Here is a 20,031-nt window from a genome sequence, read left to right as displayed (position 1 = left end):
CTTCTTAGATTGCGATATTAGCAGTACAATTTAGATGGATTAGTCTTATTTTCATACTTTATGACAGAGAAAACATTTTATTATCTTTAACCACAACAAACTGATGGAATATTTAGGTGATTATTATAACCACCAAAAATGAATTAATTTTTTTTTGTAGATTCAACACATACAACTTAATATCCTCTTACCTGAACTGTTCGTCCAGCATGGATATGCTCTTCATGTAACCTGTCCCAGAGTCTGCATCGCTGATACTACATAAAGAAAAAAAAAAACAAAAATAATGTAATTTTTTTTATCTGTAAAGAACTAAGGAACCTGACTCAAATTCTTTCAGGTTCTAAAATTTTCAGTAATAATTTCCTCCTTTAAGATAAGCAGCTAATATCTTATCGTCTGATCTTGCTATCTCTTATACTTTATGTTTCTTCCTTAAGGATATGATTTCTCTCTCATCACATTCAATTTGGATGAATGTATACCATGGAAACAATGTAAAGACTGGCAAATTGCTTTCTGTGGGGGGTGGGGGGAGGGAAATAAGATTGGGGAAAAACTGCAAAACTCAAAATAAATAAAATCTTTAAGTACAAAAACAAAAGATAAGCAGCTAGGTGGCACAGTGAATAGAGCACGGGCCCTGGAGTTAGGAGGACCTGAGTTCAAATCCAGCCACAGACACTTAATAATTAGGGTATGGCTTTAGACCTTATTACAATGATTAGTAGTGCTCCTGAGACAGTAAACATTTCTCTTGGGGTAGAAAATGGAGGGCCACAATTCCTTTCTCGTTTGAGATCTGTATGAGCTTTGAAGAAGGGTAATAGGGCAGAGTAGCTAACCTGGAGATGACAACATCACAAATTCAGAGTTAAAAGAGATCTTTACAGTCATCTAATCCAACACCTTCATTTTGCAGATGAGAAAACTAAGGTGCTCAGAGGTACAAGTAAAGTTACAAAACAAAATAATAAAATGCAGTTTTCCTGAATGAAGATTTTTCTCATTCCCACTTGATTCTCATGCTTCTACTCTATTGATTTTATTCACTTTATCCTGTTTTTTAGCTTGCTTGTACACAGTTGTTTGCATTTCCCCAATAGGCTATCAGTTCTTTGAGGGCCCAGCTCTGTACTGTACTTAATGTTTATAGCATAACTGTCATGATGTCAGTCAAGGTATTATTCCACAGTGAATAATTTTTCAACAGCCTTTCTGTGACAGATACCTAAGACATAAATTTTTACACAATGAAGAGAAACCACAACACTATTACTGAGTTGTAGGAATCATTTACCTGTCCTCACTGTTAAAAACCCAGGCACAGAAAGCTACAGCTTTTGAAGGTTTTGTGTTCTAACAGTTCTAGTTTGAAACTGAGAGTAATTTTTCCCCAAGAAAAAAATTTCTGAATGGGGCTTTAGTTTCCCAGACAAGATCACAAAAACCTATTTAATCCACAATGAATGAAAATGATAAACAATATCATTGCAATATTAGTAATTGAACAAAACAGAAAAATAGATCAAGAAGATCCAAGAAACAATGTTGGTTCTTGCTCCTAAAATGGACAAAATCAGGAAATCATGGAGAACTTGTTCAATACAGAGTTTTATGCTGCCAAAACTAATCTAGACAATGTTAATCATCAACCTTTTTACATTTACTATTAAATGCATCTTGGTGTCAATATCAATACCCAACAACACCTCTAACAAATACATTTTTGTAGAGTTTATGTACTTTATTTATTAATTATTCTAAATGTAAGCTTTAAAAAGTACATTTTACATATGCAGCCAGAAATATAAAAAAGGATTGAAATAGAAAATTGTCCATCTCTATTTCATACTGCTTGTATTTTTTTTTAAAGTATAAATCCATTTCAAAAGTGTCCCCTTTCATCCTGCTGGATTTGTGAATAAAATCTACAATTTTCTCTCACTCTAAAAAAAAAAACCTGTCCCCTTTCTTCTTCTATCAACACAATAATCCAAGACAATTCCAAAGAACTATGAAAAATGTTATCACCCACAGAGAAAGAACTGATAAACTCTGTGCACACTGATGTAGGATTTTTTTTCCTTTCTTTCCTTTTGTTTTTTAACAAGGAAAACAAGGAAATATGATTTATATTATTTCATAAGTATAAGAAGTGATATATTGCTTGCCTCCTCAGTCAATCAGAAGGAGAAATTTGGAAGTCAATTTTTTTAAATTATAAAAATAAATTTAAAAAAAATTTTTTTAAAAATCCCTTTGTACTTTCTTCAGAATTTTATTGTGTTTGCTGCTGTGCATTTTTAAATGTTTCAAAGGTTCTCTTTTTTTGAGAACAGCCCTTGAACCCTTACTTCCCCAACTTACTGAGAAAGAGAAAAAATTATAACAAATGGGGTTGTTCTTTCAACCCTTTCTCCATGTTTTATACTCTCTTTTTTGGAGAGTTCTGATTACAAGGAACCTCTTTCTTATAGTGAAACAAATTGTCCTTCCCTTCCAACAATCAATCTCTGTACTCCTTTTCTGTAGCTCTCCCTCTTCTCCTGTGTGTATGCATATGCATATATACAGGTAAAAGATTAGATGTTAATTATAAAATATATATTATATATGTTATACATACACACACAGACATATGCATATTCACAAACATATACAGAAATTATCTATATAGTATGTCATATATGCCATATAGTATATGCATATATATATGTATATAAAGTGTCTAATCTGTTTTATCTGTCAGCAATTCATCTATCCAATCATAGCATTATAACATAGCCATCTACCTCAAAGTTGTTGCTTTCATTCTTTTTTGGGTCAAACCTCAGCTCGTTCTGGACTTTAGCCCCCTTGATCTTATTCTTATAGACTATACTAGTTTATTTGTTTTTTAAAATTTGCTGTTGACTATATCTGCCTGCTTCCACCTTTTGAACATATTCTTTTTAAAAATCAAAGCTTATCATAGACCTCTCAATGCAACTTCATGGGTCATTTAAGAAAATCTCCTTTTCTTACTGAGATGATGATTTTTATTGTGGTGTCAGAATTTCATTTGAAAACCTACCATTTTCCTTAATCATCTTTCTTTCTGACATCTCAAGCTATGATTTTATACCTATCTTTTCTGTGAACTGTCTGAAATAGACTTTTCTAAAATCTAAAGTATAACTCTTCACTAATTCTCATTCTTGGCTATTACTCAGTAAAATATGGTATAGTCAAGGCTCTAAGGCTCCAACTGTTTCCATTTCACCAACTTATTCTTTCTTTACTATTGGTTAAAATTAGGTTCAAAGTAACAGATCCCCTTTAGTCTTTCTTTTACTTTCTGAAACACAAAATTGACTGCTGAAAAAAATTTATCTAATAAATTCTTGCCTGGTTAATTTTAATATATATTATGATATGTAATATAAGCTAATGAGGATGATCCTATGACCTAGAGGTCCAGGTGTTCACAGTACATTGCTTTCATTGTTTTCTGCAGCAATATGGTACTTTAATTAAAGCTTTCTACCAATTTGCTCTGTATTTCTTTTTTATTTAAGAGTAAAATCAGGTGGCTAATGTTCAGTATAATAAGTATTGTATCTTTCAACACTTAGCTTTTTTCCAAGAATATGTTTTTGAAAGTAAATCACTGACTTCCAGAATTCTCAATGATTTCCCTTTGCCCACAGTGAACTATACTTTGGTTAAACTTCTTTGTGTATGAATGAATACATACCTATACACACACCCACACCCACACACAAAACATTACCTTTTAAAATGTACTGCTTAGGGGGCAGTGGATAAAGCACTGGCCCAGGAGTCAGAAGGACCCGAGTTCAAATCCGGCCTGAGACACTTAATAGTGGCCTAGCTTTGTGATCTTGGGTAAGTCACTTAACCCCATTGCCTTAAATAAATAAGATTTTTTAAAATGTGCTGCTTAATTCTGTACATATAGAAAGTTATAATCCATTAAATAATTAAAGTTATCTGAAGATCTATTACATATAAGGTACTGTTTTAGATGAAGACCAGACATTATCCCAGCAAACAGATCAAAGGATCAATAACATGAAGTAAATTCAAGTCAATTACTATATGCCAGCACTGAAACTAGGTGCTTGCTTTGAAATGATTACAGGCAAGTGCATATCCTATAATTATTTGGAGGACTTTTTGTAATTTCACAAATACTAGAAAAGAATGATAAAGCAAGCAAACTTCATACAAAAGATTGGAAAATGTAGCACAAAAGAAATAGTGAGAATGAGGAATTAAGGGTCTATAACAAGGAAAGACATAAAGAAGGAAAATAACATTAAACGTAAGGGGGAGAAAGGCTAGCCTCCTTGTTCAGGTTGCTTTTCAAAACATCTGAGGTTTTTTTCACCTAGTCCTGTGCCTTTGACCTAGTAGCCTTCCCAATCCCATTCACTAAAATGAACCTCTCTCTTTGTTCCTTTCTCTGAAGCAGTTGAGGTCCTCTTCCTTCACTACTAGAAAACACCTGCTTTAAAGTTTATGACTTCTGGTCTCAGAGTTTGTCATTCATGATCAAACATCCTTTATCAAGAAAGGAACTGATTTTGGCCAAAATAATAGAGAAAGGGACATAACTATGGCTGGCAACAACAACACTGCCAGAAAGCCTGTGGTAAGGATTATTAACAAGATATACTCACAATATACTTATAGATGGGAAAAGTCAGGATCAGGAGAAACCAAGGCAAGCTATGAATATTAGAGCCAGATCAGAAAGTCAAACCAAGGTATTAGGGAAGAGAATGCTTTAGAGGCTTTAGTCTATCTGTTTGGACAACATTGTATTGTTTCTTCCCCTTCTTTTAAAGGGGTAGTAGATCTTTTAGGCTACATGTAGCAGGAATCTTAAGGGATCTTTACTTGATCTGTATGGAGTCTGATGGCTCCACCTCTTTTCAGGGGTCTGCTTCAAGATCTCATCCTCCATTTTATCCCCACTCTTTTACTAACCCAAAGTTTTCTGCCTGTTCAACTACTCATCACCCCAGTATAATCAATGCCCAATCTGATATCCCCTCCAATCATGAAGTTCCTTTTCTACCCAGTCTCTGGTTAGTTTGTACTCCAGTCAGTTTGGATTCCATTACCACTATTACCAATTATGTCCTTCCATCCCTAAACTGGTCTCTGGGAAATGTCATAGACCTCTTTTTCTTCTCTAAAATGCTATCTCTGAGTGAAATGATTAGGTTAAGATATCCTTTTGTAACAGTAACATCAATTTGTTATCAAGAACCAATTAAATTTATTATATCTACTATATGTCATGGAATATGCTAGGTGTTGGGAATACAAAAACAAAATAAAACATCCTATATATCCCTGGGGAGGAAGAATACAGCACATGCAGAGACAAATATGTAAAAAAAAATACACAGAATAAACACAAAGCATTTCAAGAGGATGGTGACAACACTGACAACCTGGCAGATCAGGAAAAGAATCTTATAGGAGGTAACACCTGAAACAATCAGTTATCATTTTAATCTGCAAAAAAAAGGTGCTGCTAACTATTAAGACTCTGAAGTCTAAAAACTTTCCAAGACACAAAAAAAAGTAAGCCAAGAGCTAAAAATCAGAGAATAGGACAGTTGCTCCTTATCATTGAAGTACAAGAAAATGTGGTTGGATAGGTTATGTATTTTAATTACTAATAGTCTAATAAATCAATATAGACTAATAAAAAATCTGCAGGCTATGTTCCTATATCCTTTCCTAAAGAAATCCTCCATGAGTGACATATTTGCAGAACAGAAAAACCAATAGATAAAATAAACCCATTGTTAAATCAACAGGAGCCAGGTGTTTCAGTAAAGCATCTCATCTAATATTTCAAATTTAGTTAAAATCCACAATAAATAAAAGTAGACCTATGTAACTGTTTCCCCCATGATAGAAAAATGAAGGGGCTCACCTTCTCAATATTTATCTGATGTTTTCTCAACCTTTCCAGGTCCGTTGGGATTACAACTTTAATGAATTTTTGGATAGCTGGCTCAACCCGGCGCAATTTCACTCTTTCTTCATCTTCAGACATCGTAAAGTAGAGATGTGTCACCACTTGCCCTAGTTGCTTTCTCCACTTACTAGCAAAACCTAAAAATAAATATTTATTTAAGCACACATTTGGTAATCAACTTCCATGACTTAATTAAAATAAGAAAAGTCTATTTTCTAATTTCTAAAAAAAAAAGTATAAGACATTTAAAGAAAATACTACTGAATGTAACTAAAACTCAAAATGAAAACCTACCTCTTAACATTTCTGAGAATATTTTGTACCAAAGAAAACAAAATGTTTCACTTTCTAACAATAACAAGATAATTATGTAACCATGTGCTGAAAATCGTTTAGAACGTATATGTAAGCTAAGTTTCCCAAAATGAAATTGCTGATAAAGATTTCTGTAACAATTTTGTGGTTCTTTTCTACAACTACAAATAACTATTTACTTTAACATTAACTCACATTTACAAATATTCACCTTTTAAACTTTCTCATGCAAGGTTTTACTTGTTCTGTAAATAGAAATGTATGAAGACAAAATTTTATGGTATTAAATTGTGCATTCATTAAACAAGTTATTTTTTAATTTTATACATGCTAACTACTTCAAACCATTATCTACTCTTCTACCAAACTCAAAGAGGCTAATATTCTTGATCTTATCATCACCCACAAATACACCCCCCCCCAATTCCATGTTCTGCATTCTAAAAATCTTCTTTCTGACTTTAATCTATTGGCTCTTCATCTCTCTTTCTGCCTTTCCTTACCAAACTTTCTTTGTACATACCATGACTCCAATCCTTTGATTCCTCAGTTCTTTCCCAGGTGATGATCCCTGCATTAACCACTCTCTCCTCTTTCCCTCATTTTGACCAGTACAAATCTCCACTCTCCTCTTCTCTTGAGAATCATACTACTGATTGCACCCAAGCCACTCCTACCCATGCACCATCTTCACTTTTTTACAAGTGCTGCCTGCTGCTGAACTAAGGGGGAAAAATCATGAAACCAATAGGATTCCAGTCTATTACAGATTTGTTTTGCAATCTTACCATGCCCTCACTGCTCCTAAGCAATCCTATTCTCATCAATTCACTCTTCCACTCTCCACAAAGGCTCTTCCAAACCTTTTTATATCCTTATCAACCTTTAATGGCTTCCCTTAGCCCCACCTTGTACAAAAAAAATTTAGGCCATTTGCCTTGAACTCTCTCTTCTCCACTATTCCTCATCTCAAATCACACATCTTCTACCATTGTCTCCTCCTTCACCAGTCTCACACAAAGAAGTGGCATTATTCCTTACCAAGTCTAACCCCTCTAGCTACAAAAGATCCCATTTCATCCTTTCTCCTAAACAGATTACCCCCTCTGTTATCACTTTCACTTATTTTCAATCTCTCCCTCTCTATTGGCTCTTTCACTACTTCCTACAAACATGGCCACTATTCCTCTATCCTGAAAAACAAAACAAAACATTCATTTGATCCTTCTATTGCTGATAGCTATTGTTCTATGTTCTATCTTTTGTGGTTAAACTTGAAAATATAATCTATAATAGGTGCTTCCACTTTCCTCATTCTCTTAAGTTATTATAATATGACTTTTGTCCTCATTTTCCTCTACAAAATTACCAATGGTCTCTTTATTGCCCCCTGCAAAGAACAAAAAAACCCCAAACCCCACAAAAATATAATGACTTTTTTGAAATCCTCATTTTCCTTGACCTTTTCTGCAGTTTTCAACACTACTGATCAGCCTCTTGGTAATATTTTTCTCCTGAGTTTTTCAGTCACTACTCTTTCTTAACTCCTTACCTCTCACTGTTCCTTCTCAGTATCATTTGCTACATCAGGGCTGTCCAAAATATAGCCCACAATGTGATTTTATGCCGCCTGCCTGTGGGTTTACTAAATGCACAGCTCTCATTTTCTATTGTTTCAATAAAAACTTTTAAAACTGACAGTCCTATGCTAGATCATCATCATTCTCTTAACTGTGGGTGTCACTCAGCACTCTGTCCTGGGTCCTTTTCTTCCTCTAAACTACTTTACCTGGTGATTTCATCAGCTCCTATGGATTAAATTACCATCTCTAAGCTGATGATTCTCAAATACACCTATCCTGTCCTAATTTTTCTTTTGATCTTCAGTCTTACATCATGTAAAGTCTTTTGGATATCCAGCAGACATCTTAAATTGTCTAAAATGGATATCTAAAATGGAATGTAATATTTTCCCTCAAATCCTACTTGCCCCCCTATAGGGGGCAATACCACTCTACTAGTCCCCCAGGCTCATGATCCAAGCGTTATCCTTGTCTCCCCACTATCTTTCAAGTCCTGTCATCCATCCAATCTGTTGTCCAATCCTGTTGGTAGTTACTTTTGTAATATCTCTTAAATATACTCCCTACTCTCCTTGGAAACTGCCACCACTATGATGCAAGACCTCATCTGCTTGTGCCTCAACTTGTTAATGTGTCTTCCTGGCTAAAGTCTTTCTAGATGCAAATTCATTCTCCACTCATCCACTAAAGTGATTTTCTTTGAGTGCAGGTCTGACCACATCACCCCCATTCTCAACAAAATCCAGTGGCTCCCCTTTAATCCATTTTAACACCAGTCTCCTAGATGTTCCAAGAACAAGACATTCTTATCTCTTAGCTCCAGGCATTCTCTGCTTGTCTGTCATTTCTGAAATGCTCACCCTTCTTACCTCTTTTGACTAGCTTCCCTGGCTCCTTTTAAGTCCCAAATAAAATTCCATCTTCTAGGAAGCCTCTACCAACCTCTCTCAATTTCTTTTCTAATCATTTCCTCACTATCCTGTATATAACTTTATTTGTATATACTTAGTTTTTTGCTTGTATTCTACATTAAACTATGAGCTTCTTGGGGACAAGGAGTGTCTTCTTCCTCTTTGTATAACTTCAACACTTAAGAGTACTTGGGACATCATAAGCCTTAATAAATGTTTCCTAATAATTGACTGGTTACTATGCTTAAATACTTCAAACCTCTGTGACTTCACCAGTCTGAGTATGTCCTTCATTGATTCAGACTGTAAGCCTTCTATGATGTGGCACTGATCTTTGATAACTGGGATCAATAGATATAAAGCTGAAAGGAATCACAGAGGTCGCGGACAAGGAAACTGAGGTACATATTGGTAATATCAGTCAAGACTTAGAACTCAGGTCTTCCTGATTTAAAGTCAGCTTTATGTCCAGCTGTTTTAGCTGTAGTTGGAAATCTTGTCATCCTATAGTTGAATTAATGAAGAATCTCTATAAAAATTGTAAGTATTGAGATTTTGCTTCTGGATGCTTTCTTAGTTAATATCTAAATGACTGAGCATGGGCCCTGAAATCAGGAGGATCTGAGTTCAAATCTGACCTCAGACACTTAATAATTACCTAGCTGTGTGACTTTGGGCAAGTCACTTAACCCCATTGCCTTACAAAAAGCAAAAAAAAAATCTAAGTGATCCCATACTCAGAAGATTTAGAGCATAGCAGATGTGGTAACATAGGAGAAGAAATAGATGTAAAGTTATAAAATAACTCTTCTTCCCCCTATTTCTCTAGATATAAGGTTGTCATGTAGAAGAGGGACTTGATTTGTTCAGCTTGGCCTAAGAGAGCAGAGGATGACCAATGGATAGAAATTTTAAAGAAGCAAATTTTAGATTTGATGTAAGGAAAAAATTCCCAACAATTAGAGCTATCCAAAAAACTAAATTAGTTGGCTCAGATTACGATTCCTCCTTTCGTAGTAATCTTCAATCAAAGGTTAAATGCTTTCATGTTTGGTATGCTGTGGATTCTTAAATACCAGTTAGATTAGAAGACCTCCAAGGTTCCTTCTAACTCTAAGACTCAATGAATTTAGATGAGGAGAAAGTGAGGCTGCTGATGACTTTGCACAGCTCCCCCTCACTTAAATCTAATTCATTTTCAAGACCCTGGCATTACCTTCCTGAGGTCATGGTCCTCTTCAAGAAGGAAGGACAAACAACAACCTGCATGTAGTATTAGGCTGCCCCACTGAGGCATTTCCAGTTAGGCAATGCAGTCCCTTTCTCAGACCATATAGGGTATCAAATGTGGTGCTCTGCCCAAAGGAATGTAAATTGTTATCTCTGAAATGTCACTTGATAGCTTGGGGTTTATCCACAAGATTTTTTTCTTAAGGACCATATCTTAAACCCATATCACTCTGGTTCTCACTGAGTACCTAATTGCTCAGAGTGAAAGTAAATAGCAATAATTTCTGTTTTGTCCAGAAACCCTGAGAGTCTTCCCTTCCCAAATTGATTTGTTTATTTGACTAGGTAAAAGAAGACTTTTTTTTTGCTTCATTTTTTACCAAATCTTAATTACTGACACCTACAAAAGACCTTAGGTCAAAAAGGTCAAGGTCTCTCAATGCATCCAGGACCACCTTCAGTCATCCTGATCTATATTTTGCCACTTTGCCCAGATGGCTCCAGAGACAGAAGTGAAGCTAATGACTCTGCACAGCCCTCCCTCACTTAAATCCAAGTCATGGCTTTCAAGTCATGGCATCATTTTCCTCATATCATGGTTCTCTTCCAAAACAAAGGACAAACAACAAGAAGAAGGAATTTAGATAACCTACTCTTGTGAAGTCAGACATACAGTTCATTACTTGGGCTACACTTTGCAGTCTGTCAATATATGCGATATAGTATGCACTGAATTGGAACTGACAGTGAGAATGCAGAGTTCTCTTTATGATCCAATAAAACACTGAAGGACTTTAGTGGAAGACTACTATGTTTTGCACATAAAAATGAATCCCAAAACAATGTCAAATGTCTGTTTGAAAAACTAGAGATAGAGTCATTAAGACAATGCTAAAACATTAAGCCAAGTGACAGTTTGAAAAACTGAAGGTGTAACAATCAAAAAAGATTACTACAACGTATAAATATTCACTGTGCTAGATGCTATAATCGAATAGAAAGAAAGTTTAAGTCCTGGTATTTACAAGCTTGATAAGGAAATAGGATAGTCTCATCACAACAAATACATGTTGTCCACCATCAACTAGGCTCTAACTGCAGTTGAGAAATTCATTCATTATTCTTTAGATGTTTCCTTATCATATTCCCCAAGAAAGCTGCAATGAAATCCTATCCTTACATTTTGTTACAAAATAATTATTAATCCTTTTTTTAGGACTAATTCTGCCCAATTTCCATCTTTTTTTTTGAAAGCTAACCAGAGGATTGAGAACTAGAAGGGATCTTGGAGATACCCTGAGTCTAAACTCCTCATTTCATTAAAGCAGAAAGGAATTACAGATAGCTCCTTAGGCCAAGATACTAAGAAACCTAATGAGGTAACAATTCAATGAACAAATGGGCTAATTCCTTATTCCTAACTCACTCATTCAACATCCTCTACTCCACCAGCCCCCATACTCTGGCAGGGCAGCACAAATCATTCTATCATTAAGTGTTCTTAGGATCCACTCAGCAATTTCCTTGATGTCACAGTCTCTGACAACACACTTTCTATCTTCACTCCATCATCTGCTGACAGTAAGCATCAGACCTCAACCCTGCTCATTCCCTTGAAGGAGGTGGTTAGGGGAGTGGATACAGGCAAACATGCTATTCCTGAGACAGGTGTCAAAATGTAAGTCAGGCTACTACAGATTCAAAGAAAAGGGGGCTAGCTAGCAACTAGCTCTTTCCCTCAAGAAATCACTTTGTGGTATGACTGAAGTTGTTAAAAAGTGAATTTCCCTATATTGGAAACTTAAATGACTTTGAAGAGATCTTGGGGATCAGGAAGTGAGTGATAAATATAAAGGGAAAAAAACTGAAATTACCAAAGATCTCTGAAGGAAGGAAAATCAGTCAAAAACCCAGAGTACAAGTTGATAATTCAACAGGGTTCAAACAGAAAGGAAGATGGTCACCAAGATAGCTAAAATGAGTTCAAATATCTCTAAGTGAATCTTGTAAAAGAAGGAAATTGAACTAACACCCAATGGAGCAGAGGAGCCTACAAATTTCCAAGATAGCATGGAACCTAAACAGGGTGTTCCTGAATTGAGAGAAATAAGAATCTCCCCCCCTTTTTTTTTTGCAAGGCAAATGGGGTGGAGTGGCTTGCCCCAAGGCCACACAGCTAGGTAATTATTAAGTGTCTGAGGCCAGAGTTGAACTCAGCTACTCCTGACTCCAGGGCCGGTGCTCTATCCACTGTGACAGCTAGCCGTCCCTGAGAAATAAGAATCTTGAAGGGATGTTAAGAGGAAAAAAAGCAGACTTTAGATCTTACAAAACAGAATACCTGATTCCAAGGATGGTGACTCTATTCAAAAAACAAAATAGAAGTAAAATGATTGAGAATATAAAAATAATAAAATGAAGTTCAATCTGAAAGAAGAGAAATGCTATGTTATTTTTAAAGCTCATTTGTTATGTCAATACAAAGCAAAACACATTTACCTCGAAGACAGACTGCATAGTTCTCCTAGAATGTCAAAAATCTGAAAATCATGCTGGAAGCGGTAATACAAAGACAGGTGCCCAAAATGGCCTCTTAAAAATACAAAAACCAGCGGGGCGGCTAGGTGGCATAGTGGATAAAGCACCAGCCCTGGAGTCAGGAGTACCTGAGTTCAAATCCAATCTCAGACACTTAATAATTTACCTACCTGTGTGGCCTTGGGCAAGCCATTTAACCCCATTTGCCTTGCAAAAACCTTTAAAAAAAAAAAAGGATACAAAAACCAGTTGTAAAGAATCCAAAGATAATCTCTAAGAAAAAATCTTGGGCTGCAAATTCTAAGACACAGTGGTTAGATTTAACAATTCTAATACCACTCAGACAACAGCAAACTTTCTTTTTTTAATTTATTTTTATTAAAGATATTATTTGAGTTTTACAATTTTCCCCCAATCTTGCTTCCCTCCCCATGCCCCCCCCCCCATGGAAAGCACTCTGTCAGTCCTTACTTTGTTTCCATGTTGTACCTTGATGCAAATTGAGTGTGATGAGAGAGAAATCATATCCTTAAAGAAGAGAAGTCTAAGAGGTAGTAAGATCAGACAATAAGATATGTTTTTTCCTAAATTAAAGGAAATAGTCCTTGCGCGTTGTTCAAACTCCACAGCTCCTTATCTGGATACAGATGGCACTCTCCTTTGCAGACAGCCCAATATTGTTCCTGATTGTTGCCCTGATGGAATGAGCAAGTTCTTCAAGGTTGATCATCACTCCCATATTGCTGTTAGGGTGTACAGTGTTTTTCTGATTCTGCTCATCTCAGGCAGCATCAGTTCATGCAAATCCCTTCAGGCTTCCTTGAAATCCCATCCCTCCTGGTTTCTAATAGAACAGTAGTGTTCCATGACATACATATACCAGTTTGCTAAGCCATTCCCCAGTTGAAGGACATTTACTTGATTTCCAGTTCTTTGCCACCACAAACAGGGCTGCTATAAATATTTTTGTACAAGTAATGTTTTTACCCTTTTTTCATCATCTCTTCAGGGTACAGACCCAGTAGTGGTATTTCTGGGTCAAAGGGTATGCACATTTTTGTTGCCCTTTGGGCATAGTTCCAAATAGCTCTCCAGAAGGGTTGGATGAGTTCACAGCTCCACCAACAGTGTAGTAGTGTCCGAGATTTCCCATAACCCTTCCAACAATGATCATTATCCTTCCTGGTCATATTGGCCAATCTGAGAGGTGTGAGGTGGTACCTCAGAGAAGCTTTAATTTGCATTTCTCTAATAATTAATGATTTAGAGCAGTTTTTCATATGGCTATGAATTGCTTTGATCTCATCTGTAAATTGCCTTTGCATATCCTTTGACCATTTGTCAATTGGGGAATGGCTTTTTGTTTTAAAAATATGACTCAGTTCTCTGTATATTTTAGAAATGAGTTCTTTGTCAGAATCATTAGTTGTAAAGATTGTTTCCCAATTTACTACATTTCTTTTGATCTTGGTTACATTGGTTTTATCTGTGCAAAAGCTTTTTAATTTAATGTAATCGAAATCATCTAATTGGTTTTTGGTGATGTTCTCTAATTCCTCCTTAGTCATAAACTGTTCCCCTTTCCATAGATCTGACAGGTAGACTAGTCCTTGATCTTCTAATTTGCTTACAGTATTGTTTTTTTATTTCTATGTCCTGTAACAATTTGGATTTTATCTTGGTAAAGGGTGTGAGGTGTTGGTCTAATCTAAGTTTCTTCCATACTAACTTCCAATTATCCCAGCAGTTTTTATCCCAATGGCCAGACTCTTTGGGTTTATCAAACAGCAGCTTACTATACTCCTCTCCTGCTTTTACACCTAGTCTATTCCACTGGTCCACCACTCTATTTCTTAGCCAATACCAAACAGTTTTGATGACTGATGCTTTATAATTTTAGATCAGGTAGGGCTAAGCCACCTTCTTTTGCACTTTTTTTCATTAAGCTCCTGGCAATTCTTGACTTTTTATTGCTCCATATGAATTTACTTACAATTTTTTCTAACTCGTTAAAGTAATTTTTTTGGAATTTTGATAGGGCACTAAACAGATAGTTTAGTTTTGGTAGAATTGTCATTTTTATTATATTAGCTCTACCTATCCATGAGCAGTTGATATTTGCCCAGTTATTTAAATCTGATTTAATTTGTGTGAGAAGTGTTTTATAATTGTTTTCAAAAAGATTCTGAGTCTGTCTTGGAAAATAGACTCCCAAATATTTTATATTGTCTGAGGTTACTTTGAATGGGATTTCTCTTTCTAGCTTTTCCTGCTGTATCTTGCTAGACATATATAGAAAAGTTGAGGATTTATAAGGGTTTATTTTATAACCTGCAACTTTGCTAAAATTGCTAATTGTTTCCAGTAGTTTTTTGGATGATTTCTTAGGATTCTCTAAGTAGACCATCATGTCATCTGCAAAGAGTAAGAGTTTTGTCTCTTCCTTCCCAATTCTAATTCCTTCAATTTCTTTTTCTTCTCTAATTGCTGCTGCTAACATTTCTAATACAATATTGAATAGCAGTGGTGATAATAGGCACCCTTGTTTCACCCTTGATCTTATTGGGAATGGCTCTAGCCTCTCACCATTGAATATAATGCTTGTTGATGGTTTCAGATAGATACTGCTAATTATTTTAAGGAACAGTCCATTTATTCCTACACTCTCTAGTGTTTTTAATAGGAATGGATGCTGTATTTTGTCAAAAGCTTTTTCAGCATCTATTGATATGATCATATGGTTTCTGATAGTATACTCAATTATATCAACAACAAACCTAACAGTTTTCCTAGTATTAAAACAACCCTGCATTCCTGGAATAAACCCTACTTCATCATAATGTAGTATCCTAGTGATGACTTGTTGTAATCGTTTTGCTAAGATTTTATTTAGGATTTTTGCATCTATATTCATCAGGGAAATAGGTCTATAATTTTCTTTCTCTGTTTTAACTCTTCCTGGTTTAGGTAACAGTACCATATTGGTTTCATAGAAAGAATTAGGCAGAGTTCCATCTTTCCCTATTTTTCCAAAGAGTTTGTATAGGGTTGAAACCAATTGTTCCTTAAATGTTTGGTAGAATTCACTTGTGAATCCATCAGGCCCTGGAGATTTTTTTTTAGGGAGTTCAATAATGGCTTGTTGAATTTTTTTTTCTGAGATAGGGTTGTTTAGGTATTTAATCTCTTCTTCATTTAACCTGGGCAACTTATATTTTTGTAAACATTCATCCATTTCACTTAGATTATCAAATTTATTGGCATAGAGTTGGGCAAAATAATTTTGAATTATTACTTTAATTTCCTCCGCATTGGTGGCGAGTTCACCTTTTTCATTTATGATACTAGCAATTTGGTTTTCTTCTTTCTTTTAATCAAATTGACCAGAGGTTTATCAATTTTATTGGATTTTTCATAATGCCAACTTTTGGTTTTATTAATTCAATAGTTTTTTTGCTTTCGATTTTATTAATTTCTCCTTTAATTTTTAGAATTTCTAATTTGGTATTTAATTGGGGATTTTTTGATTTGTTCTTTCTCTAATTTTTTTAGTTGAATGTTTAGTTCATTGATTTCCTTTCTCAAATTTATTCATGTAAGCATTTAGAGCTATAATATATCCCCTGAGAGTTAGTTTGAATGAATCCCATAGGTTTTGGTATGTTGTTTCATTATTATCATTATCTAGGATAAAATGGTTCATTCTTTCTATACTTTGTTTTTTGGCCCACTCATTTTTTAAAATGGGGTTATTCAGTTTCCAATTTGCTCTGGGTCTATATCTCCTTGGCCCAGTATTGCATATGACTTTTATTGTATTGTGATCTGAGAAAGATGTATTCACTATTTCTGCCTTTCTGCAGTTGATCATTAGGTCTTTATGTCCTAGTACATGGTCAATTTTTAACAGCAAACTTTCACTGTGTCTCTATGCTAAGCAAAGGGGGAGACAGAGAGTAAGAAGAAGAGTCCCTGCCCTCAGAAGGAGTTTACAATCTAAATGGGGTGGTGGGGGAGATAATCTGCAAACAAATATTTATAAAGCAAGCTAGATACACACAATAAACAGAAAATATTTAACAGTGGGAAGACAGTAAGAGGGGTTGGGAAAGACTTTCTATAAAACAAAGGATGTGGGGGGCATAAAACCAAGGAGGGACAGTAAACTAAGCTGAGGGGGAGAATGGTCAGAGAACATGCTGAGAGCTGAGAATGCAAACGTCCAGCCAGAAGGCCAGGGTCACTGGATCAAAGGGTCCTGGTCAGTGAGTAGTAAAGTTTAAGAAGTCTGGGAAGGTAGAAGGGGGCTAGGCTATCAGGGGCTTTGAATATCAAACACAGGAAACAGAAAATGAGGGCAAGAGGAGGTGGTTTATAGGTATAATATATAATATATATAAAATACATATAACAGGTTTAACTCAAGCCACCAATTCGGTGGTCTCTGGCTCTCCTTCCCCTGCACAAGATGCCAAAGAAAACCTTTGCACGGCTCCCACTATTTCAACATCCAATACAACCGCAGCTCTTTTTTACAAGCCCATCGCCATCCTTTATCACCTTCGGCCACTGGTGTATTTGGGGGGCTGATTTCCCACCTGTCTTTTCCAACTACTTCCAGGTCAGCCCGGGAAGCCCCCCGGGGTCACACGCGCAGCCTCCCATGGCTTCTCTTTTCCTCCCTCTCATAGTTCCACTGAGTTCCCTGGTGACAGGACACGTGGGTTTCATTGCCCCCGCGCCCAAAGCTAGCCCCCCAACAATTCCCCTCACGTGTCCCTCCATTACGTCACAGGGCAAGGGAAAGAAGGAAGTCTATCTCGGGACGCTCCACTACGTCACAGCCTCCACCGCCCCGCCCCCGGAGAGAGGAGGGGGAGGCTCCTCCAAACCACTTCCGGTGCCTCGGACACGCCTCTTCAAAGCTCCCTCAAGATAGAAACCCAAGTCCTAAAATTAGTGACTGGCACCGCGGGGAGGGGGCCCGGGGCGGCCACCTCGGCCCAGCTGAGCCCTCCTCCTCCGGCCGGGTCGCTTCCTGCTCCTCCCCCTCTGCCGGCACGCTCGGGTCCCTAGGCAACCCCCCTCCCCCAACATTCCCCTTACCTCGCCCTCGGACGCCTGCCGGGCCTGGGGCCTCCCCCCGCGTCCCGCCCCCCCGCCCCCGGCCCCAGCCGGAAGGAGCCGCCGGCGAGGTGGCGCAGGCGCGGTGGGCAGTGGGGGGAGGGCCGGCCGCGGGCCGCCGCTCGGGCTCCCGGAACCTGGGCGCTCACCGGCGGGCGCGGATGAGCCTCGTTTGCACCGAGCGTGCGCGCGTGCGGCCCGGCGGACGCCGCCACTCCCCGCTTCTTCTGACCCGGTGACGTAAGTCAGTTGGAGTATTTGGCCTCGGCCTCGTTCAAACCCGCGCACGCGGGGTTGAGGGTTGGAAGCGGGCGTGACTGCCCGGGCAGCCAACTGCGAGGCCCGCACCTGCGGGGACACGCCGCCCTGCCCCCACACACACACACTCTCACGTGGTGGAGGCCTCCGCCACGCCCTGAGCCCCGCCCACCCGCACTTCCAAGTAAATAGGTTTGTTTTCTTTGGACTCTGGAACCTCCAGAAGCCCCGTAGTTCCTGAAAGTTCCCCAGAGAAAACTTTTTTTTTGCTAAATCAGAAAACTAGGGGTCTAAATTTTTAAAACAAATTTTCTTCCCTTTTTAATTCACGGATCATCTTAAGCCCTACGTTTATCCTAATAAGAACCACAAAAAAACATAAAACTAATTAAAATCAATTATTCCAGAGATGGAGAAATGTAAAATGTTCTACTCACCTTGGCTTTAACCATTCTATCGTAATATAAAATGAATATTGCAAATGTGTGGGGACGCTCATTTCGTTTTATAAGAGTTACTGCCACTAAGCGTTTTTTATAATAAGTATTTCTTGAGATTATTACCCAATTATATTTACAAACATTTTTAGCATTCATCTTCAAAATTTTGAGTTCCAGGGGCAGCTAGGTGGCGCAGTGCACCAGCCCTGGAGTCAGGAGGACCTGAGTTCAAATTCGGCCTCAGACACTTAATAATGACCCAGCTGCCTTGCAAAAACTTAAAAAAAAATTGAGTTCCAGATTCTCTTCCTTCTACCCATTGCTCTCCACTCCTTGAAAAATCAAGACATTGAATATGGATTAATAGATGTGAAGTCCACAACATTTCAGTATTAGCCGTATTGCAGAAGAAAAACAAGAAAAATAAAGTAGAAAAAATATGCACTCTCAGTTCATCAGCTTTTAACAACCATTCTTAAAATTTCGATGTTTTTCTTTAGGAATTGTGAAATACAATTTAATTTAGATTTGAATACAGTGGAATGTCTCATTTCAATCAAGAAAGCAATCTTTGAAGCACTTGGGTGTCACCCTGGTCCTAGACAAAAGTGAGTCTGTGGGGGTGGCTAGGTGGCAGTGGATAGAGCACCACCAGCCTTGGACTCAGGAGTACCTGGGTTCAAATCCGTCTCAGACTCTTAATAATTACCTAGCTGTGTGGCCTTGGGCAAGCCACTTAACCCCATTGCCTTACAAAAACCTAAAAAAAATAATTTTAAAAAAAGTGAGTCTCTCTGCCTTCGGGAGTTTATAATCTGGTGAGGAGAAAAAATTTATATTTAAATAGGACTCTTAAAGGACACATTTTCACAGCCTGGTCACCTCTTACCTTTCTGTTAATACTCTTTTCTTTCTTCCAGGGACTAGGATCCAGCTACACTGATACACCAGTTACTTGTTCCTTTCGCAAAACACTCCATTTCCCAGTGCTTGTCTTTTCTCTGGCAAGCTGGACTATAGAGCTCTCCTCTCTCAGCCTCACTGGCCCAGCTCAATTCCCATCTACTTCTCCAGCCGGCCTTTTCCCATTGCTAGTCTGCCCCGCCCCGACCCCGCCTCTCTCCCCCCACCCCAACTCCGTGATTTCTCTCTGAGATCACTCTCCATGTCTTCTCCCACCTGCATCACCATTACCCTCGTTAAAAGGGCAATGTTTTTACTTTTCTGCAGTTCCCTAGTACTTAGAGACCCAGGGCTTCACACATAAATTGATAGATACTTGTTGAATGACTGGTGAAGGGAACGCTGTTAGAGAGATCTGTAAAGGCTTCCTGTGATGTTTGAATTGAGGTTTTGAAAGAATCTGGGGATTTTTCAGAGGCAAAATGCATTCTGGGCTGAGGGGCAGGACACTTTGCTAAGTAGGCACTGGGAAACTAAAGACAAAAGTAAAATTGTTCTGTCCTCAAGGAACTTAGGTGCTTCCGAGGAAAAGGACTTGTGTTCTTAATGTTTTCAATGAAGTGGTGAGGTAGCAAAGACTTGAGGAAAAAAGTAAAAGAAGTGCCTCAAGACAAGGGAAGTGTAAACAACTTTTTCCAGGAATTTGGGGAGAAAAGCTAGAA

At 37.6% G+C, this 20,031-nt stretch overlaps 1 protein-coding gene across 7 annotated transcripts in view; it reads right to left on the bottom strand.

Annotated features, from left to right (window-relative positions):
* Nucleotides 1-19,492, bottom strand: part of STX17 (syntaxin 17) — a 100,364-nt gene extending 80,872 nt beyond the window's left edge. Inside the window, exons 1-5 of one of the 7 annotated variants that reach the window (XM_074196741.1) lie at nucleotides 8,775-12,952; nucleotides 6,846-7,044; nucleotides 6,534-6,567; nucleotides 5,963-6,144; nucleotides 192-257 (exon numbers count right to left, since the gene is read on the bottom strand). In XM_074196741.1, the coding sequence (XP_074052842.1) occupies nucleotides 192-257; nucleotides 5,963-6,085 (189 nt within the window). In that variant the 5' untranslated portion in view covers nucleotides 6,086-6,144; nucleotides 6,534-6,567; nucleotides 6,846-7,044; nucleotides 8,775-12,952. Of the gene's footprint in view, nucleotides 1-191; nucleotides 258-5,962; nucleotides 6,145-6,533; nucleotides 6,568-6,845; nucleotides 12,953-17,182; nucleotides 17,561-17,690; nucleotides 17,822-17,857; nucleotides 18,021-19,295 lie in introns of those variants that run through there. The other 6 variants (XM_074196742.1, XM_074196737.1, XM_074196744.1 and 3 more) reach the window with 6 other exon arrangements.
* Between the last annotated feature and the right edge of the window lie 539 nt (nucleotides 19,493-20,031).

The sequence above is a fragment of the Macrotis lagotis genome, chromosome 8, assembly GCF_037893015.1.
Source record: "Macrotis lagotis isolate mMagLag1 chromosome 8, bilby.v1.9.chrom.fasta, whole genome shotgun sequence".
NCBI lineage: Eukaryota > Metazoa > Chordata > Mammalia > Peramelemorphia > Peramelidae > Macrotis > Macrotis lagotis.
This window is presented reverse-complemented; position numbering and strand designations above follow the sequence as displayed.